Source organism: Adiantum capillus-veneris, chromosome 8 (assembly GCF_014529385.1).
Source record: "Adiantum capillus-veneris isolate H3 chromosome 8, ASM1452938v2, whole genome shotgun sequence".
Lineage (NCBI taxonomy): Eukaryota > Viridiplantae > Streptophyta > Polypodiopsida > Polypodiales > Pteridaceae > Adiantum > Adiantum capillus-veneris.
In genome coordinates, this window is record NC_140938.1 from 20,339,497 (window position 1) to 20,362,199 (window position 22,703).

Genomic DNA, 22,703 nt, shown 5'->3' on the forward strand with positions numbered 1-22,703 from the left:
GGCCAATGTTAATGCAAGATGGTCGGGTAGTAGCTTAGAGAGAAGAATCTTGCAAGGGCCAAAAAAGACAGCAAATCTATGAGAAAGAGCTACTGGCTATGATTCATGCGCTTTCTAGATGGAAGCATTACCTGCTATGAGCTGATTTTGTTGTCCAAGCAAATCATCAGACCTTGCGATGCTTCTTGACACAGTCCAAAGTTATACGAAAAGCAAATGCGATGGACAAACATTCTCTCTATGTTTCGGTTTTAGATTATGCATGTGGAAGGCAAGAAGAATGTTGTGGCTGATGCGTTATCAAGAAAGCCACAAATTTAACCTCTTGCAAGATGGGCAACGCCATGAGCACTACCTCCTCAAAAACGCTTTTAGATGATGCATGGAAGGCTATGTGTCACTAGGCCATTGTGACATAAGGTAATGGTAGAAAGGCATGTCCCACCGTATGCAGAGCATCGTGGTATAGATGCGACAATGAAAGCGGTCGAGACATTCTTTTATTGGCCTAGAGAGATGTGGATGCCTTTGTGCCATCGTGCGTGATTTTCCAAAATGTCCAGTTTGACAGGCAAAAGGCACCACGGTTGTTACAGCCACTGCCTATTCCTGATAAGCCATGGGAAAGTATTGCTATGGATTCTATCTTTGATCTTATAAGAACGCTGATAGGGAATGATGGTATATGGACCATCGTTTGCAGCTTCAGCAAGCAAACCCATTTCATTTGTGTCTGGAAGAAGATAAAATCTGCTCAGATGGCACGGTTGTTCATGTACAATGTGTTCAAGTACCATGGTATGCCACAGTCTATTGTTAGTGATCGTGCTCCTCGTATGACGAGCCTGTTTTGGAGAGGCTTATTTGAAAACATGGGCACTACACTCAAGTTTTCCTTCTCATTTCATCCAAAGTGATGGACAGTCACAAGAGGCTAATTCTATTGTCTTGGATCTGCTGAAATGCTATGTGTCAAGCAATAAGGGAAAGTGGGAACAATCTCTGCCCATGCTTGAGTATGCGTACAACAATACCGTGCATTCGTCAACAGGCAAGGCACTTTTTGAGATTGTTGAAAGTCACAAAAAGGTTCCTCCTATTTTGCACACAAAGGACAAAATTTTTGAGGCACATCAATATGTAGAGCATGGATGAAATGTATAAGAAGATCAAGCTTGCCTTGGAGAAGACTCAGGCAAAGCAAAAAAGGGCTGTTGATCGTCACAGAGCAAGTTGAATGGTCGGCTCCGTGGGATCAGTCGAGGGGGCTTGTGACGAGACCCTCTGTGGTGGAGCAGAGGCCGCCATTCTATGTCTGCTACTGCAAGTGAGGGCGAGAAGTGGTCCTATTGGGGCAGAGATCGTCAGCGGCTCGTTAGTTTCGTGGACGATCTCTGCCTCAGCAGGACCACTTCTCGCAGTAGCAAACACAAAATGGCTGCCTCTGCTCTACCAGCGAGGGACTCCTCACAAGCCCCCTCGCCCGACCATTACCTCCTTCGGACTGATTTTACACTGAAGATGGATCTTCAAAGTTTAAGGTATTTCTTTACTCAAGCCAAGTTATCGAAGTAAGCCTATGAGGATGGAAAACTTCATTTTCAAATGGTATACACCCCAGCAAAGAAAAATGTAGTGGCCAATGCATTGTCAAGAAAGCCATACATAGCAGCCATCTCTATCGCATTTCACAACAATGACAATGATTCCCATGTAAATTGAACACAAAACTTCTCGTGTGATTCATTGCATCTTTTAAGAAGGACATTTGTATATGCACAATGCAACGGCATGTATATCAATCTCTCAACTTGCAAACAAAATAGGGCTTCAAATACTCTAAGGCCCTCTAGCAAATTGTGATGTCGGACTCTGTGTTTTGAATATCAAAAAGAGTTTCACCTAAAACCGATATATTGGCATTATAATACTTGTATAAAACACGTATCACGACTTGTCAATGATGTGTAGCAAATGCTGACTATGCAGCTATGTGAACTAATTTAATGGTTGGCCATTTACATGCTTCGAATGTCATCAAAGGTAGGTATGAATGAAGGATAAACGCTTATGTATTACAACCGATTTGAGGCATAAAGTTGCCAAGGAATGCCATCTCCTCCTTCTGTTGGTCATAGAGGGATAATGCCTACACACATATGATAGAGCAATATTTTGGCCAAGTATGGGGGAAGATAATGATGTCTATGTATGTGCATTATTCCTTGTCAAACAGTTAAGTTTGATAGGCCTAAGAGCAGGTATGCGGAAGCATTGCAATGGATTTTATAATGGACTTGACAAGAACTCAACAGAGAAATGAATGAGCCAGAGGAGATTCTGCAACTTGAGCCGATTGTATTTCATAAAAAGTACAAAGCACAATATGGAAATATTAGGAGGCGATATCTTCTAAAGTCAAGGCAATCATTCCATTGTTGCAAAGTAGGTTGATTGAGAGTTCTTTAAAGATACCCCGCGTTTGCTTCATGCATATTTGGATGCTTTTCAATTACAAACGACTATTAAGAAAAGGGGGGGACGGGGGGATCTTACCGTGTGTCCGCTCAAAAATTCATTGTGGCTTATACGTGTTGTTTGCTGTCACGTGACACATCCCAACCCTATGTGTCCGTGGACAAGCTACACCACAGCAGGGTTCAGTCAAGCCAAGTCAAGTCTAGATTAGCAGTGATCTGGCACTTTTGTGAGTCTATTCGTAGACTGTGCATGCCCAATCACTTAGCATAGATGCATATCCTCCGGTTGCACACAGCATGATCATCGGAATTCCCATCAGAATCCATTACCATCAGTTAGGGGGAATTTTCCACTGCATTTAGCCTATTTTCCTATTTATTGGGATTTTCACTTATTATTTTTAAGTGACTTTCCAACAAAAGTAGATAGGGCAATTTCGCTAAGTTAATATATAAGCAAACCAAAGTTAGCACTTTCTGGCAGAAGAGGCAGCAGGAGCTTCCCACTCAACAGGCAACTTCTTAGCAGGAACCCCCCCCCCCCCCCCCCCCAAAAAAGCAGTAGACCCTCGCCATCCCCATCCCTCCCTTGGCGTTTTTCATAGAGCATCCTCGCCTTGAAGTCCCCCCCCTTTTTCTGGCGACAGTTCTTTGCAGAGCAACCCAAAGACTTAGCGTTTTTGGATAGCAGCCCATCAGCAAAACGCCAGCAACCCAGATCAGCGTTTTGACTTGCAGACATAAATCAGTCTAGCATTTTTGTGAGAAGACACAGCCAGCCAGCGTTTTTGGTTTCAGCACCTAACCGCCATAGAGACACGCAGATTTTCAGCCTTATGCACCGTAGCAGATTCCCCCCAAGTTGGTTGCAGATGCTCCCCATTTTCAGCAATAAAAACGCAGGCAAAACAGTCATTTTCAGCCACCAAACAGTCCCCAAATTCAGCGATTAGAAGACCCCAGATTTCAGCCATCAAGTCGTCGTTGTCACCACCGTCGTCGTCATTGGCATAGTCCCATTGCATCAGTCCATTGCATTCGCATTGTACACCTTTGTGCAATCAAGTTAGACCACTCTCGCCGACGTGAGTGGGGCCTTCGGAGGAGGGTTTTACAACCTCTTGGTGTCGTATCTCTTCTCTCTCCTTCTCTCAGTCTCATTCACTTGCACGCACAATATCCACTCACTTTGTTCGTGACCACAGCACTCTACAAGACGGAAAGCTCTCTCTTTCCCTAAAAACTAAAAGGAACCTGGAGCAATAAAGATCACTAATCTTGAGAAAATACAACATTCATTCCGATGCACCTTACATTGGTATCAGAGCTTTGGAAGTGTTCTGCATTACTCAAGGAAAGAACCACAAGATTTTTTTTGCTTCTTGTGATCGCACGAACCCAAGTTTACTTGGGCGTGGCGATTCCTAATCGTGTTTTGTTGAAGAGTGACAGGAATCCCAAGAAAGAAAGGCTTTTCCAGCCTCCCCTTGTGTCTCTTTTCACTCATTGAGAGCAGACCGTACACTTAGCGGCCGGCCAATCGACGTGAGGTGGGAAAAAGCAACCTTGGTGTGAGCGCAAGGCCACCAAGGGGTCGCCCGCAGAAAAGGGTAGAACTTGGGTGAAGAGAAGATCCTTCTCCAACACGATTTGCAAGCGAAAGAAAACCTCAAGAACCCCAAGAACCCAAGACCCCTCAAGAACCTCAAGAACCCAAGATTCTCACAAATCAAGGACCTCAAGAACCTCAAGACCCTCAAGAACCAAAGTTCCTCGCGAGCTTAAGACCCCAAGATCATAGTGCATGGTCGTCACTCGAAGCGGCATGGATACTTCGCATTCAAGTGATGAGCTTGAGAGAGGCGACAAAGGATTCTCCCCACCAGGAGATTTTTCCAACCCTCCCTCTTCGCCATCTACGCCAGACCCTATGGAGGCAATGATAAAGCAGATGATGGCCATGATGGATAGACAGGAAGACAAGCGCCTTGCTTTAGAACGCGAGCATGACGCAAGAAAAGAAAGAAAAGAACTAAGGAAGGAGGAAGCGGCAGCACGAAACGCAGCATTGGAGGCCGATTGTCACCAGGAGGTGTATTTTTCCAGTTGCCTTCCGTAAATAAGTACTAGATATTTTTATTTATTTTTATTTTTACTTGTTTTCCCCGGGACCCTTGAAAAGGTGCAAGTGGACATTGCATGGCCAGTGTGAAACGGCTACGGCCGAATAGGTTTCTCACAGCGGGAGTCTGGGTCGGTCAGTCTGGGACTGGTCGGGCCAATTAGCACTGAATTCTGATGAGTATGGAAGCCTGTGTGCGCCAAATGAACTCTGGGCCACTCAGAAAGTCACTTATAACTTTATAAGTCAATGGGAACTAGGGAATTAACTCAAAGGGGCAAACTGGACACTTGGCAGTTGTAGACCCATCTGCAGGACACCTCAGCTGGAGGAGGTGCCCATGAGAGAGAGGGGGCTGATTTTTCACTCAGAAGTGACCTACAGTGTGTGTGTGTGTGAGTAGTGGATGCACGCCTACAGCTTTAATGGAAAGCTTGCCTTCTCCTCTGTCTCATGTAGCGCGATGACTTGCTCTCGTGCATCTCTCTCTCTCTCCTTTGGCACATATGGTAATGCCCCACTAGTTGGGCTACTCAGTTGAACATGTACAGTTCTGGGGGTTTATGCGCGTTTGCCAAGGCAAGAGCCTTCTGAACAGGAACCGGATTAGCTAATTGCTAATCCCCCACAGGTACGCACAGTTCCATCGCGAAAGATTGCAAGTTCGAAGAGTTTTCTCGTGTGAAAACTCGTCCAATTCACAGGGGAACTGTCCCATTGCGTGCGGGAGCCCTTGGGACACGCGTAGGCGTGTTCGCTCCGCTAAAAACGATCCGAAACAGCAAATTACAGCCTGCTGTGTTTTTCTTGCAGTTTAGGGCTTCGCACCTAAACTGCAAGGGAACACCGGGGGAGCCTCGTGAGAGCCTTGGGATGCGTGTACATGCTTTTGGGCACCCGACAGTGAAAAACAGGGAATTACAACCGCTGAATTTCTGTGACAGCTCACCAGAAAGCTTCCAGATAGCGAGGGAATCCGTCCTAGACAGGTGCTTTTGACCTGCAGGGGTTTTTTCGCCGTTATGCTGCCAAAATCAGGTCGAAAACCTGCGTTTTCAGCCCTCGCCAGGTTTGGACAGCTTTGTGAAAGCTTGTGCGAAGTGGTCGGATCGTCTACCTTAATTTGAATAAAGAAATACCGAAAGGGGCGCCAGTCTTTGGGGCCTACAGGGTGTCGGTCTCGTGTGCGCAGTGACATTCTAGTCGCTGGACGCAACTGTGTTCTCTTCCCTTCTCAGTGCTCTGTGTAAAGTTAACAGGTAATTGAAATAGTACCGCCCTCTACGTTGTACAAGCCGGTTATACCGATCGTGCCGCTCATAGATTGGCTATGGAGACCGAGCGTGAAGCTCGTAGATTGGCTTTGGAGGCCGAGCGTGAGGCTTGACGAGAGCTACTCACTCAAGAATTGATTGCCCAAGTCCTAGCCTCGAAGACCGAACCACCCAAAGATCGTGGGAGTTGGTCAGGTGGCGCAAGCCACGACACGGATTCCAAACAAATCCAATAACAGAAAAGTTGATTTTCAATAAGTATGACGGTAAGATGGATGCTACAATTATTCATTCTTGGTTGCATCAATTTAATGCTTATTTTGCGACAACTAAGAAGACAAGCAATAGCAAAGTTTTGACGGCAGCTATGTACCTTGCCGGTGATGCCATTAATTGGTACCACGCATGGCAAGAGGCACAGCTAGATGCGCACCTAGAGGCAACCGACGATTTCACGCCCCTCTCTTTTAGTTGGGTTGATTTCCAAGACAAGATCAAGGCGCGGTTTATGCCCCCTCACTACGTCGCACGATTGAAGGACGATTGGCACGCTCTCAAGCAAAATGATATGCCGGTTATGTCTTTTTCTAATCGTGTTTTGCAACTAGGTACCCAACTACGCATGACGGATGAAGAGCGCAAAGAGGCTTTTCTCTATGGATTGGACAAGTATATCAAGTACGATGTCGAGGTACTCGATCCAATTGATCTCAACAAGGCGGTAGCGATTGCTCTCGCGCAGGAGATGAAGCACAACAAGAAAAAGCCTAAGGAGAACAAGACTTCCACAAGTCCCTTGCACACTCCTCAGAACGGTAAGAACGGTAAGAATGGTAAGAATGATAACTCTTCTAACCAATCTACCAACAGTATCTCATCAAAGACTTCTTCCAATGAATCTAAGGGTACAGCTAACACAACTGCTAAACCTAAGCTTACTCCAGGTCAAAAGGTAGCACAAGGAATTGTAGGAGGATACATCACTTCGGAAGAACAAAGCACTTATTCTAAAGAAGGTCGTTGTTTTCATTGTCTCATTCTAAAGTAGCAGACATAGAATGGCGGCCTCTGCTCCACCACAGAGGGTCTCGTCACAAGCCCCCTCGACTGATCCCGCGGAGCCGACCATTCAACTTACTCTGTGACGATCAGCAGCCCTTTTTTGCTTTGCATGAGTCTTCTCCAAGGCAAGCTTGATCTTCTTATACATTTCATCCATGCTCTACATATTGATGTGCCTCAAAAATTTTGTCCTTTGTGTGCAAAATAGGAGGAACCTTTTTGTGACTTTCAACAATCTCAAAAAGTGCCTTGCCTGTTGACGAATGCACGGTATTGTTGTACGCATACTCAAGCATGGGCAGAGATTGTTCCCACTTTTCCTTCTTGCTTGACACATAGCATTTCAGCAGATCCGAGACAATAGAATTAGCCTCTTGTGACTGTCCATCACTTTGGATGAAATGAGACGGAAAACTTGAGTGTAGTGCCCATGTTTTCAAATAAGCCGCTCCAAAACAGGCTCGTCATACGAGGAGCACGATCACTAACAATAGACTGTGGCATACCATGGTACTTGAACACATTGTACATGAACAACCGTGCCATCTGAGCAGATTTTATCTTCTTCCAGACACAAATGAAATGGGTTTGCTTGCTGAAGCTGCAAACGATGGTCCATATACCATCATTCCCTATCAGCGTTCTTACAAGATCAAAGATAGAATCCATAGCAATACTTTCCCATGGCTTATCAGGAATAGGCAGTGGCTGTAACAACCGTGGTGCCTTTTGCCTGTCAAACTCGACATTTTGGCAAATCACGCACGCTCGCACAAAGGCATCCACATCTCTCTAGGCCAATAAAAGAATGTCTCGACCGCTTTCATTGTCGCATCTATACCACGATGCTCTGCATACGGTGGGACATGCCTTTCTACCATTACCTTATGTCACAATGGCCTAGTGACACATAGCCTTCCATGCATCATCTAAAAGCGTTTTTGAGGAGGTAGTGCTCATGGCGTTGCCCATCTTGCAAGAGGTTAAATTTGTGGCTTTCTTGATAACGCATCAGCCACAACATTCTTCTTGCCTTCCACATGCATAATCTAAAACCGAAACATAGAGAGAATGTTTGTCCATCGCATTTGCTTTTCGTATAACTTTGGACTGTGTCAAGAAGCATCGCAAGGTCTGATGATTTGCTTGGACAACAAAATCAGCTCATAGCAGGTAATGCTTCCATCTAGAAAGCGCATGAATCATAGCCAGTAGCTCTTTCTCATAGATTTGCTGTCTTTTTTGGCCCTTGCAAGATTCTTCTCTCTAAGCTACTACCCGACCATCTTGCATTAACATTGGCCCCAATACTGTAGCCGCATGCATCACACTGGACCACAAATGACTTCCAAAGATTTGGTAAAACAGTTACTGGATCCGAAGTCATCTTTATGAGATTAAAAGCTGAAATCTCTTTTTGTGTCCACCTGAAAGTGACCTCTTTCTTTTGCAAAGCATGTAGGCATAGTAGTCCCGTACGGTCACGTACGTTTTCTACGCGTACGATGATGTGCGGTACTAAACGAACTAAAAAAATTTATGATGTACGATGACATTATGTACGTTCAAATTTAAAAAAACAAATAAATTCTCAAGTCTAAGGGCCTAAGGCTTAGGCCTTAATACTTACTTATAGAAACTTGACATTTGTATAGATTACAAGTTAGTAGTTACAATACTACAATGAAAAGAGTCAAGACTCAAAGACTAAAGAGAATGAGCATTACATAAACCAAAATGATCATTGAAATTTGATAAGTAGAGACCAAGTGGCAAGGGCTACAAAGTACTCAAAAAGTGGCAAGGGATACAAAAAAGTCCGGGGACCAAGTGACAAGGGCTACAAAGTACTCAAAAAGTGGCACACCATAATAGAGAGACTAAATAGTAAAGTCATTAGTCACTAGTGCTCTCATCATCTTCCTCATCTTCCTCTTCTGAGCCTTGCTCATCAACATCATCCTCTTCCTCACAAGAGTCGAAGGATGACGGCTCATAATCTCCATCACTAATGAGGTTGCCTTCATCATCATACTCTGGCTCTCGAGGCTCTCTATCCTCCATAGTGATGGCCGCCGCACAAGAGCTGCTTCCGGAGCCTCGCCGCACATAGGTCCTAGGAGCCTCCTTGGGTGTTGTTGATGCTTTGCCTCTACCTCTTGTAGCCCTGGCACCTCTGCCTCTTGTAGCCGATGTAACTCCATGGATGACGACCTTCTTGCGTGATCGTGTGCGAGAAACCCGGCGATCAATCTCCTCAAGCTCCAAGTAGAGCTCACGAAAAATCATTTGCTCCTCAGGGTCTTGCTCTTTATCGACACTCTTTAGAGTGTCAATTGTAAGTGTGAGCTCATCCACGTTGACCTATTTGACATTTACAACATTGGACAATGAAAACATAATTAGTATATTCAAACTAATTAAAGACTAGAGTATAGAAAATGGAGTGAGTCGTGATTATAATTTATAATTTATACCTGTCGAGCCATAGGCATCTCATGCATAGAGCGCAACATGCGTAAATTGGAGCGACAATAGACAAGTCGCTCTAATTGCTTCGTTGAGAGCTTGTTTCGGATTTTGGTGTGGCTGAGGGAGTATGCGGACCAATTACGCTCGCATGCTCCCGATGAGCAATCCTAAAACACATCAAGAGAGGCATAAGCTATAAGAGACTATAGTTGAAGAGATTAAGCACAAAATGTAAAAGTTTGAGGCTTGTCACTTACTTGGCCAAGAACCCTCAAAGCAAGTCGTTTGAGAGTAGGCAATTGATAGCCAAAGCTCTCCCACCAAAATAAAGGCTTCACCAAGGATTGCCGCTTCCAACACAAGTTGGAAGTAAATGCGGTGCCTCGTTGGTCGCTATAGTTGATTACCTCTTGGAGAAATGCTCCAATGTCCTCTTCTTTTAGCACCTTAAAGAGGTAATTGTTGCGCTCCTCAATAAGCTCTTGATTTGCAAAGAGTTCGGGCTTCTTGTAAGCCGGATGCAAGAGAGCCGCAAAGTAATGGATAGGTCTCTTCATCCAATCCCACCGCTTTGTGATTAGGAGGAGAATGTCGTCTCTCTTGGGAGAGTCCTCGAGGTAATCACTACAAGAAGAGAGAGGAAATGTACTAAGTAGAGAAACAAGCATGTAGAATTTAGATATATAGAGAATGTATTATGTAATAATAAATATGTAGTTATACCGTGTTCCATCGGGAGCCCCATCTAGGATTGTAGACTTCTCAATCTCCTTGTAAGCTTCCTTTATGAAGTGCCATAGAAGCCCAATAGTTGCCCCTTCCATGTCGGTCATGCGGAGAGCCTTGTACAAGGGCAAGATCGCAACGACAAGACCCTTAATTTCTTGCCAAAACTCCTCCCGCAAGCAAAGCCGTTGGATGGTTTTTGTATCTTGTTCGGAAGCGGCGAACTCTCCATTCATCCACTCCTTAAACTCATCGGAGACCATGGTCTTTTGTATTTTGTTTTGCACATCATAGAGCCGCTCTAGAAGTAGCCACATGGCGGCAAAGCGAGTGGCCGATGGCTTCTTCAACCCAAGGTCGGAGTAGGTGCGGTAAATGGCAAGCACCCTCACTTTGACATTGATGAAATTGATGATGGAGAGTGCTTGGTTGAGGATATCTTTCACCCAACCTAGCTCCCCTATGTCTTCAAAGAGAAGGTCAAGGCAATGAGAGGCACATGGAGTCCATACTATGGATGGAAATTCCTTCTCTAGCCTCTTACTCATTGCCTTGCAATTTGAAGCATTGTCGGTAATCACTTGCACGACATGCTCCGCACCAACCTACACAAGAGGCATTTGTGACAAGAAGAGTTAAAACTTAAAAATTAAAACATAGGACTCATTGGCAATTGCTCAAGACATAAAGGCTCGATTTACGGTTTTACCTCAAGAATGGCTTGGCGGATGTGCTTCCAAATATATGCCCCAGTCACTTTCTTCCCTCTCGAACCCGCATCCACCGCCCGTAAGAAGTACGTGGCAAGAGGACAAGGAACAAGAATGTTGATGATGCCCCTGTTCTTGCGGTCGCTCTATCCGTCGGAGAGGATAGAGCATCCATACTTTGCCCAACCCGCACGTACGGGCTCAAGTGACTTGTCAATCCTTGCCCTCTCTTCATCAAGCTTCTTTGTTCCCATGTCGTGGTATGACACACCCGTCCACCCTTCGCATGGACCAACTGCCGCAATTGCTATGATCATCCTCTTCCATCGCTCCAACCGAAGAATGTTGAAGGAGAGATTGCATTCAATCACCGTGCGGGCAATCTCTATTTCTGCGTTCGTTGTCTCTCCTTGAGGAAAGACAAGGGGCCGGAGCATCCACCCACAGATTTCGCAAGAGAAGTTTGCTTTGCCAGCTTTGGAGGCCGGCCACCATCACTTGAAGACCCCTTGGACTTCTTGGACTTCTTGGAGGAGGCACTACCATCACATGAGGCCGCGGTGGCACCAGTAGCCATGGACATAGTTGGAGAGGCCTCTTCCTCCGAATCGGAGCTATCAACATCCGGCGACACGAACTCATCTGAGGTGACTCTACCCTTGCGTGTCTTCAATGGAAGATACTTTCTCTTGCATTCCGCAAGGATATCTTCGGGGATATTAGGACATGGCCCCGCTTGTCCTCCCATCTTTGTCAAGTGGATGATAAGACGGGTGATGGAAGAGGTCATAGCTTTTGGGCAATATTTGCACCACCACTTGCAAGAGTTTTGCTTGCCCCCCACCCGCTCAAAATATCGGCAATGCTTTTCAAAGGCTTTATGAAGAGGAGGCGGCATTATGTAGTATGTAGCTAGTAGCTACTAGTATGATGTACGATGTATCAATAGATTAGAGAGAGAGAGAGAGAGAGAGAGAGAGAGAGAGAGAGAGAGAGGGACAGAGAGGGAGAGAGAGAGACCCAAGGAAGCTTGAAGGAGAGACCCGTCACCCAAGGGAGCTTGAAGGAGAGAGATGGTAGACCCAATGGAGACTCAAGAGCTTGAGCCCACTTGAGAGCTTCAATGGAAGCACATGGATGATGAGAGGCTAGAGCATTGAGAGGCTTAGGGCTAGAGCTTGTACAATGTAGCTTGTAGTTGTAGGTTGTGTCGGATAACAAAGGGGAAGGGTTGCTTAAATAGGAAGAGCCTAGAGGAAGAGCATGTGAGCAATGGGCATTGGGCAATAAGCATGGCAATGGCCCATGGGCCATGGGCGTTGCAATTGGCTTCAAAACTGTCCGTAAACGGCTCCAAAAGGCCTACACAGTGGACGCTGCAAACAGTCAAAAAACTGCCAACGGTCATAAACTGTCGAAAAAAATGACCGAACGGAACGAACAGGACGGGACGGGTCCGGCCGGACGGAACGACAAGTTCCGTTTGACGAACGAAAACTACCCTGGCCACAGTTGATTGTTTTCGATCAAACAGAAAAGATTCGATCGCATTGTTTGCATGTGTTTGATGAACGGGTTGCCACTCCGTCTCTATGTTCATCGACATTGCATACACAGTCTTTAGAGAAGACAAGATTTTTTACCTTCACTTTACATGGAATGGGTATATTCATGGTTTTGTGTTGGAGATGGTTTCAGGAATTTTCAGCCATGGAGATTCTTGAAGACAAAAGGAGCAGGACTCTCGACGAAGTTGAAGCATCAAAGGAGCCACAGAAGACTTTGAGTCGCTTTCGGCACGCCCCAAAGAAGCAAGCATTGCAGACCTTTATGAAGTTCAAGTACCGCACGACCCACACATCAGAGTGGGCTGGCGAAGAGTCCCTTCCAGGATTCCGGATGCTGTTGGCGATCTCCCTCGACGCCATACAGTTTGGTACCAGTACCTCACTTTGAAAAGGAGGGGATGTCACGTGACACATCCCAACCCTATGTGTCCGTGGACAAGCTACACCACAGCAGGGTTCAGTCAAGCCAAGTCAAGTCTAGATTTGCAGTGATCTGGCACTTTTGTGAGTCTATTCGTAGACCGTGCATGCCCAGTCACTTGGCATAGATGCATATCCTCCGGTTGCACACAGCATAATCATCGGAATTCCCATCAGAATCCATTGGCATCAGTTAGGGGGGATTTTCCACTGCATTTAGCCTATTTCCCTATTTATTGGGATTTTCACTTATTATTTTTAAGTGACTTTCCAACAAAAGTAGGTAGGGCAATTTTGCTAAGTTAATATATAAGCAAACCAAAGTTAGCACTTTCTGGCAGAAGAGGCAGCAGGAGCTTCCCGCTCAACAGGCAGCTTCCCAGCAGGACCCCCCCCCCAAAAGCAGTAGACCCTCGCCATCCCCATCCCTCCCTTGGCGTTTTTTATAGAGCATCCTCGCCTTGAAGTCCCCCCCCTTTTTTCTAGCGACAATTCTCTGCAGATCAACCCAAAGACTTAGCGTTTTTGGATAGCAGCCCATCAGCAGAACGCCAGCAACCCAGATCAGCGTTTTGACTTGCAGACATAAATCAGTCTAGCGTTTTTGTGAGAAGACACAGCCAGCCAGCGTTTCTGGTTTCAGCACCTAACCGCCATAGAGACACGCAGATTTTCAGCCTTATGCACCGTAGCAGATTCCCCCCAAGTTGGTTGCAGATGCTCCCCCATTTTCAGCAACAAAAACGCAGCCAAAACAGTCATTTTCAGCCACCAAACAGTCCCCGAATTCAGCGATTAGAAGATCCCAGATTTCAGCCATCAAATCGTCGTCATCGTCACCACCGTCGTCGTCATTGGCATAGTCCCATTGCATCAGTCCATTGAATTCGCATTGTACACCTTTGTGCAATCAAGTTAGACCACTCTCACCGACGAGAGTGGGGCCTTCGGAGGAGGGTTTTACAACCTCTTGGTGTCGTATCTCTTCTCTCTTCTTCTCTCAGTCTCATTCACTTGCACGCACAATATCCCCTCACTTTGTTCGTGACCACAACACTCTACAAGACGGAAAGCTCTCTCTTTCCCTAAGAACTAAAAGGAACCTTGAGCAATAAAGATCACTAATCTTGAGAAAATACTTCATTCATTCCACTGCACCTTACATTTGCATTAAGAAAAATCAATTGAAGACACCTCACAATTTGACACCTCTTTCTAGGAATTCTTGTGGTTTGTGTTTCATTGGGTCCTAGACCTTCAGTTCATGCCCAGAATGATGGATTTGGCTTTCTGCCACGACTTGTGCTCACATGTACATGCCCGGTGGGCTAGCTTTCCACAAACTTTGGTACCATCATGTACTTACGCACGAACGTCCTCTAATGATAGGCTCACAAATGGAGACTGTCCATACCAATGTTGGATTGAACAACATATTTATGTGCTTGCTTGCCTTATTTTTGCATGCTACTTTCTTGCATAAATGCCATTAAAGTTTCGAAAATTGGGAACTCCGCTCAAAACTGTGCATATATAGCATATTTGCTAGCACGTTTCTACGGCTTGTGCGCAAGTGGTAAGTATTGGCCTCTTTTTGGGATGAAAAAATCATAGGACTAGAGCCTTGGGCGACCAAACACTCACTAATGATTGTGTGTTCTCACACACTTTTACTTGTTTTAAGTGGATATATAGGACTTACAAGAAACTTTGACGTTGGGCAAGTATAAAATGACTTCCTTATAAGAGAACTTGCATGAGCTTCTCATCACTTGGAGGGGGTAGCATTTTTCTTTGCTTTGAAGCTTTCTATAGCCATATCTAGCTTGGGGAAGCCTATTTTTATCATCCCAAACTACCTTTCTAACTATATGTGGCTGTTTTTCATCAAAACAGTCCATTAACTTGCCGAATTCTCTAATGTTCAACACTATGTCAATTGCAACAGCCCTCTTTGGTCTAGATCATATGGATGCACTCCCATCAACCTATGTCTACAACGAAAGACTTTCATTGCGAAGAATCACGTTAGAATTGAAGATTTTAGCCATCCCAAAGTTTATTGCGAAGACTTTGTTCGACGTACTCTTGTGAAGCATTGGAATGTCCTACGCGCTTATAAAGATTGTTGCTTCCATGTTTGGAAACAATTGTGAGCAAATGGAGGAGAATGTGAGCACTTAAGAGAGTAGAGGGAAGGAATGAAGGGCTCGAGAATCCTAGTCCACATTCACTTTGCAATGCTGCTTTTTCACCTGCAATTTGGCATTGTATTGCTCGTGATACTATGTAGTGGCTAGCCAATCGCCCTAAGAAGGGCAGCTAGCTAGGAGCCCTGCGGTGGTGAGCCATTCCCTCTTGAAGAAGTCAACCATTTCAGCCCTCTTATTGTGACTTTTGGAAGCCATCAGGTAGATCTCAAACTGAGGATCATCAGCCATCAAGTAGGCACAGGATCAGCCAGAAAAAGGTTCCAGATCAGATCAGTCAAAGAGTTTGCACATCAGCCAAGAAGAAGTAGTTTCTATCCCATCAAGACCAAGATCTAGTACCTAGAGGTTAATTTGTGTTGTGTTTTAGTCTCTTTGGCAGGTTTTTGCACTAAACCTGCATTTCTACACACTGCTTTCAGAGCTCACAAATCTCAGCTAAGGTTTGCGTTGTGAAATTCTCTAGAATCCCACTTCCCTATTTTTCTTTACGTGCTAATGGTTCTTTTCAAGTAGGGGATCCCAAGTGATTATTGGGGCACCACTTCCAGTAGATCATCATTACTGTGAAGAGGTGTCTTGCTATGTGCTCCTGCTATTTTAATAGAAAGAAATATTTGCAAGGGTGCTGGCAACAATGGATCAAGGCACCACATCTCTGTGTTGGAGCGCTCAAGCTACCTGTGTCAAATTCTCTTAACCACAACTCCATTATTGCAACTTATTCAAGTTCAATTTCAGTTGATGTGCAGTATTGTTGTGCAGTCAATGTCTTGCACTGCTGATTACAAAATCTTGAGACAATGTAAAGGATACTCACAATTCCAGACTTGAGATGCTAGACTGTCTTTAAGAAAAACTGGCACAAATTTGGGGCCTTTTCAGATATTTCTTTCATACAAAAGCATGATAAGCTTGCAAGCAGCAATACAAGCTCGACTAGGGGTGAGATTGAGCAAATTGCAAACTATCCTGATTTTGAGTGCCTCAAATAAATACAATAACTGTTCAGATGTGTGCTTGATACCTGACTACATGATTAACTCGATTCAAGCATTGAAAATGTAGTTGCATTTGTTCAGCAAGTCCATCTCAAATTTGTCTAAAGAGATCGCTAGAACCTCGACTGTTTGATAGAGAAGAAGTGCCAAGGCAGAAAGAAAGAATATATTAGCATCCACAGGAGGCCAAAACTATAAATGAGACACATCCACTTTTGGCATACTCACTCCCTGGTTGCCTAAAGGGAAAGCAGAGAAGTACTAGACTCCTGGGATCAACAGACTAGACTGAAAATTTGAAGTAGATATAAAAAAATGGAGAACCTAGACTGTTACCCTTTGGGCAACTTATTCCAAGCTCTGCCAAAAAAAATTGGCACCCAAAGTAGTCTCTTCTCTCTCGTGTTTTTTGCAAACCTTCTTGCTTTCTCTTTCCTTGCCATTAATTTCTGACTAGGTCCTTGTTGGAGGTTTTCTCTATGTAATTATTAGCCCCTAGAGCTACTCTCTCTCACACACACACTGCCACATACATACTTGCCCATAATTACATGCATGATATGCAGTCAAAGAAATCCATGGACACACACAATCATACACTTCGATAATTACGTGCATTTGTCATGCTCACTTGCATGGTTTTGGTTAAATATCGGCTAGCTTGCCTGCGTGGCAAGGCAGCCGGAGCCAGTTGTCGGTCAAATGAAACCGGCTGGGAGGAGTCGACTAAAAAGTCAACCCGTTGCACGACGCGCATCTCGAACCCATGGCCTCCCTATCGAGGGCTAGAGTTGTACCACTACACTACGCACGCACATCTGCACATACGTTGAAGCCTGCCTTTAAAAAAATTGCCCCCCCCAAAAAGCGCCGTGACCGGCTTCCCCAGTCAGCCCCACCTACACGTCGCTTAGCTAGCCGATATTTAACATGAGCCCACTTGCATACATGCATGCAAGTATGCTATACATGAATATACATGGACGCTTCATGGTCCTGAGTATGAATTGATTTGATGCCGTGTTCTTTTTTGTGTTGTTCTCTTGAGCGCCTACCGGCATGCATGTGATGTGTCCCTTAGCAGTAACTTAGGTCAAAGTTTCACCACTGGTCAAAAAAATGTGCAAATATGAATTGTTCAGCTGCATACACAATGTTGAATACCAATGAACCACATAGGCTACCATCCAGTTTGAATGAAAAGTAACGTTTGCAGTGATTATTTTGGTTACCTTTAGAAACTGTTCACTTGCATCCAGAGCTGCAAATTTCTTAACCAAATAATTGCAATTAATTGTAGAAAATAGATATCTCAGACTACACATATCATCAAACATAGGATACTTAAATAGAAAATATAAGAGTAATACAGGCCGTGTATGAGCAGCATTGTGCACTATGTAATCAACTCCTGCACCATCAAAGAAAGCTTCAGCTTTTGTTACTGCCTGCTGAATTGCTTCCACACCAGCAGCAATGTCGAAGGGTAGAATGACAACACCACTAGGAACATTTGGACCTGTCATATGCAAACACACTACACTTCACTAACGGCCAAGAATTATTTTTTACTTGACTGTAGAGTGTCGACTTTCCTGAAAGAGAAGCTTTCACGCGTTCTAATTCTTCCACTCTTCTTGCAGAGAGAATTAGCTTGGCACCCAGCTGCGCAAACTGCTGTGCAAGAGCTTCACCTGAAATGTGTCGATAGAGTTTGTAACTTTGCTTTAAATCCATACTAACATGTCATTGAAACTTGTCAAAAATTAACAGCCAGAGCATTTGCTATACCATAGAATAGGACCACCACAATGGATAATGCCTAACGTAGACCACTATCGTAAGCCCACACAGAGAAAAAGGAGAAAATACAGAAAGTAACACCATAATTCACCAAAAAGAAGACCATGGTATACAACTCAAAGATCCACGAGTAATTTTGCTGCTATGATTTCTGCTATCCCTCTCCCAATTGCATGCAAATCCTCCCCTCCCCTCCTCAGCGCCACGAAAGCAAACCCCACCCCCTCCCCCCCCCCCCCCCCGAAACCGGCCAGTAGCCTCACCAAAGGGCAGTAACTTTGGCTTTCACCTGATATTGTAGCGCGGATAGTATGTCGTGCTCTCTACAATGGATGCTCCTCAGTGCAATGTGCGTGACAATCTCACTCAAACAGATTGAAAACAAGGAACAAATAGACAACAACTGAGCTCACAAAGACACAACAGCAGACCACAACATATGCCTCGACTATCTAAAAGAATTGATACAGGCTCTGGCGTGGCAACACACTCTGCTCCAGCCCAGGACTCACAGGTACAATGGGGTGTGGAGGCTCAGGTGTGCAGGGATGGTGAAAACAGTGCTGTGTGTATCGACTCACTACTCCTAACGACGACGCTGGACCATAGAGCTAGAATATGATCCACCAACGGCCCATAAATGTCAGCCACCTAAGCCAATCTCCAAAGTGAGTGGTGGTGGCGACCTGGCCACGATGTCCACTAGACCACCGTCCATATCCTGCCACGTGTCACTGCCCAGCCCAGAGAGTCCGTCCAGTGTGAACCAGACCAGACCAACAATACTAACTGAGTGTCCTGTGAAAGTGACACTGTAGCCTGCTATACAGGTTGCCCGCCACAAGATCGCTCACCGTCTCGGTGAGAGGAATACTGAAATTGTGAAAGAGAAGCACTCGGTACCGCATCCGTACATCTTTCGTGAAGCAGGTTTTAGGCCCAACCATAACCTTACATGCCTCAAAAGTGGAGTTAAAACACTGCATTGCTTGCAAACGCCTTAAGCCTTTGCATTGCATAGGCCAGAACCCAGTATGATTGCATAGTCCAAGAATCGCAATCAGCAAAACAGAATGAGCTCCACAGCAAAGAGATATGCTTGGTTTGGATCCAACGCATCTTTATCCTCCATAACCATAGTGAGAGAAAAATGACATGGTCCATGCTTGCAGATAAACCTTGCATCTTATTGCAACAGCACTCTTCTCCAAAAGAGGGATGACCATAAGCCCGAGTAACGCCGCAATTAAGGTTAAGCTCCATAATATTTGCAGAACAAAAAGCATTAACAGCAACAGGATGACAACGAGGTGAATTCTTGAAAGCCACAAGGAAATACACAAAACTTGCTCTCCCCCTCTGTGTCGCTCTTCTGCTTCTGTGAACAAGGAAACAAAGCCAGAGGGCCGCTTGATTTTTAAATTATAGAAGGTCTCTGTCTCCTCAAGCTGAAGACAAGAGGCTACACACTGTGAAAGTACCCAGGGGAGAGGGTGAAGAGAAGCAGCAAAGGATTTTTTCGGGCCATGTGTGGCAGGGGCGAGGGGTGGGTAGGGGGGCGAGAGCTGTGGGCAGGGGACGAGGTGGCACTAGGTAGGGGCGAGGGCTGATGAGGGGGGACTAGGGGTGGGTAGGCGGCGAGATAGCACTAGGTAGGGGCGAGGGCTGATGAGGGGGGGCGAGGGGTGGGTATGGGCGAGGGTGAGTGGTAGGGGGTGGGTAGGGGCGAGGGCAAGGGAGGGGGTGGGTAGGGGCGAGATGGGAGAAGATAGGGGCGAGGGGTGGGTAGGGATGAGGGCAAGGGACTAGGGGGTGTGAGGGGCAAGGGGGAAGTGGGTTGGGGCGAGGGGTGGGTAGGGGGTGTGAGGGGCGAGGGGGGGTTGGTTACGAGCGAGTGGAAGGGAGGGGTGGGTAGGGGCGAGGGCAAGGGAGGGGGTGGGTAGGAGGCGAGACGGGAGAAGATAGGGGCGAGGGTGGGTAGGGGCGAGGGTGAGTGGCAGGGGGTGGGTAGGGGCAAGGGGAAGGGAGGGGGTGGGTAGGGGCGAGGGCAAGGGACTAGGGGGTGTGAGGGGCAAGGGGGAGTGGGTTGGGGCGAGGGGGAAGTGGGTAGGGGCGAGGGCAAGGGACTAGAGGCGAGGGTGAGTGGGCATGGGGGCTAGGGGCGAGGGGAAAAAGGGTAGGGGACGAGGGGGTGTGAGGGGGAGGGTAGGGTGTAGGGGATAGGGGGTAGATGGGGGCAGAGGAGTGTGAGGGGGTGGCAGATAGTAGATATCAATCTCCAATGCAAAGTATGGCCGGAGGAGTTCATATTCCATTGCAGACGAATTCCATGGCCCACTGGCTGAAAGTTGAGATGCTACAGAGCGCGGCAGTTGATGGAGAGCATGAGGAGGTACCATGAGCAAGACAACTATCATGAGCAAGGAATTCATAAAACTTGAAAGCAACATCCTTTTGGTTGTATCCCGTCTTGAGGAAGCTAGACACAGAGGAGAGCTTTGTTCTGGTCGGAGAAGCAGGCACAGGGGCTGATGGGGCTGATGGTGAAGGGGGGTGAACTTCTGTAGAGGGGATTTTTTTCCGCTTCTATGATTCTTCATAGGCTCACCAAATTCAAAGGCTTCCACCAAGGGTGCATCAAGAGTATTCTCTGTGACCTGCAACCTTTGAGCTGGCTCAGGTGGCTCATTAGGTTTAGTTGTGGAAACATTGGAAAAGGGTGTAACTTCAGGCCAAGAGTGAACAGAGACTCCATAACAAGGCATAGATTTGGTAGCATCCAACCACTCCAACAGATCTTTGTCTGACCCTTCAGGTGTAGTAGGATGTTCTTGTTCAAGGTTGGTTTCCATTGACAAAGAAACTTGTTGCACCACGGGATCCATACCTCCTGCTAAGAGAATGGGTTGCATCGGGGAGCCAGAAGTATGTATCCACATTGCATCGTTTCCCCAATCATGAAGTGCTTTAGTGTGTCGCAACCATGGTCTTCCAATGAGCAAGGGAAATCCGTCCTCAACCTCGGAAAGACGAACCACAACAAAATCCAAGTTAAAAGTAAAGTCTTGTACCTGCATAGGCACATTGTCCACTATGCCCACTAGGTAAACTGCCCGTTGGTCGGCCAATGTAACTGTGAAGGGAGCAGGGCGAGTAGGCTGTAGACCTAGAGCTAACATAGTGAACTCGGGCATCAGGTTGATGCCAGATCCACCATCCACTATCACTCCCGAGCATTGCCGACCCAAAACGGACACTGTCAGGCGAGGGCTTCTATAATCAGTGAGTGGAGCAGCAGGATTGGATATCATATAGGACTCTGACGGTCGCACTGGGAGGTGCCCGCCACTAGGACCTGCTCCAGGGTAGAGTGACTGAATAACTGCAAGGGTGTCACTTCTGAACCTCGCATCTAGCCGCAACATGTAATAGAGGGACACTTGTTGGAAAGTGTTCTTCAAGACTATCACTGCTGTAAGCTTTTCTTGTTCTACCAGTGGTTTCTCTGGTCCCTTGATCTTCTGTAGATCTGAAACTGCTTCCAAGAAAGCTTCATCAATAACCATCTTCATTAACAGTGCACCAATACTATTGCCACAGGGGACCACAAATGACTGATGAGATCTAGTAAAACAATTACTAGATCCAAAGTCAACTTTTCCTTCGAGGGATTAAAAGCTGAAATCTCTCTTTGTGTCCATTTGCGAGTGACATCTTTCTTTCGCAAAGCATGTAGGGGGTGAAGCAATCTCGGTAAAGTTTCGTATGAATCATTTGTAGTAAGAACGCAGTCCCAAGAAGCTACGAACATCGTGTACAGTCTTCAAATATGGCCGAGTCTTGATTGCTTCAACCTTGGCAGGATCCATTCAAACACCATCCTTTGACAGTATGTGGCCTAAAAAAAGGATCTCTTTCAAAAAGAATTCACTTTTCTTGGGTTGATAAGCAACCTATGACAGCATAGCTCTTCAAACACAATCGTCAAGTGGTGCCTTTGCTCCTCTTCCTTCTTCGAATAGACTATCATGTCATCGAAGAATGTGACAACGAACTTCTGATGTGGGCGGAAGATCCGATCCATCATTCTATTGAACGTAGAAGGAGCATTTGTCAAACCAAATGACATCACTAAAAAATCATATAGACCAAATGTCATCCTGAATGCACACATCCTCTGGCCTAATACGAATCTGATGGTATCCATTCTTAAATTCTATCTTGTTGAACATTGCCACACCCTCTAACCGTCAAGAATATCATCAATCCTTGGAATAGGAAACCTGTTCTTGATGGTATTCTTATTCAACGCACAGTAGTCAATACGCATGTGCCAAGATCCATTCTTCTTCTGCACTAGAAGCACTAGGGAGCAAAAGGGTGAAGAACTAGGTTGAATCAACCCTTTTTCTAACAACTCCTCTACTTGGCTCATAATCTCTTTCTGCTGGGACGCACTAACCCTGAGGGGAGGTCTATTTGATGGACTACAACCTGGCACCAAATCTATCGCATAAACCTCAAGCCTCTCTGACAGCAAAGAAGTGATTCTGGCAGATGCGCTGTTGGGATTCCCGTGGATGTTCCGTATACATGGAGTGTTGGATGTCTTCAACAAAAAGATCACCCTTCAGCATAGGGGCAAAACTCACATCCTAGATGTAAAGCTTAAAGGGAGTCTATTCCTATTGTATCTACTTCTGGCTATCGCTTCGTTTGTGGTACAGTGTGATGCGTGTCATAGTTACCCAAAACGGCACATTGGAACAGGGAACGCAGAACGGCAACATGCATGAAATGCAATTTCTTGTTTCAAATACTCATGTCTGAAACACGGAACGCGGATCCGAAACGG

General features: G+C 45.8%; 2 protein-coding genes across 10 annotated transcripts in view; both read right to left on the bottom strand.

The window, feature by feature from the left end:
• LOC147451774 (uncharacterized) overlaps positions 1–22,703 on the bottom strand; it is a 155,729-nt gene that overhangs the window by 64,810 nt on the left and 68,216 nt on the right. For 5 of the 9 annotated variants that reach the window (XR_015188824.1, XM_086517649.1, XM_086517642.1 and 2 more), the window contains exons 4-5: positions 17,640–17,739; positions 17,278–17,563 (exon numbers count right to left, since the gene is read on the bottom strand). Coding sequence is in view for 8 of the 9 variants with exons in the window: in XM_086517649.1 (XP_086373775.1) it covers positions 17,278–17,563; positions 17,640–17,739 (386 nt within the window). In the remaining variant the exon portion in view is untranslated. The remainder of the gene's footprint in view (positions 1–17,277; positions 17,564–17,639; positions 17,740–22,703) is intronic. The other 4 variants (XM_086517647.1, XM_086517644.1, XM_086517648.1 and 1 more) reach the window with 2 other exon arrangements.
• On the bottom strand, positions 8,765–10,867 carry LOC147451776 (uncharacterized). The gene is made up of 4 exons (XM_086518815.1): positions 10,134–10,867; positions 9,668–10,034; positions 9,416–9,577; positions 8,765–9,302 (listed from the first exon to the last, which is right to left on the bottom strand). The coding sequence occupies exons 1-4, from the start codon at positions 10,682–10,684 to the stop codon at positions 8,835–8,837; spliced, it is 1,548 nt and encodes a 515-aa protein (XP_086374941.1). The 5' UTR covers positions 10,685–10,867; the 3' UTR covers positions 8,765–8,834.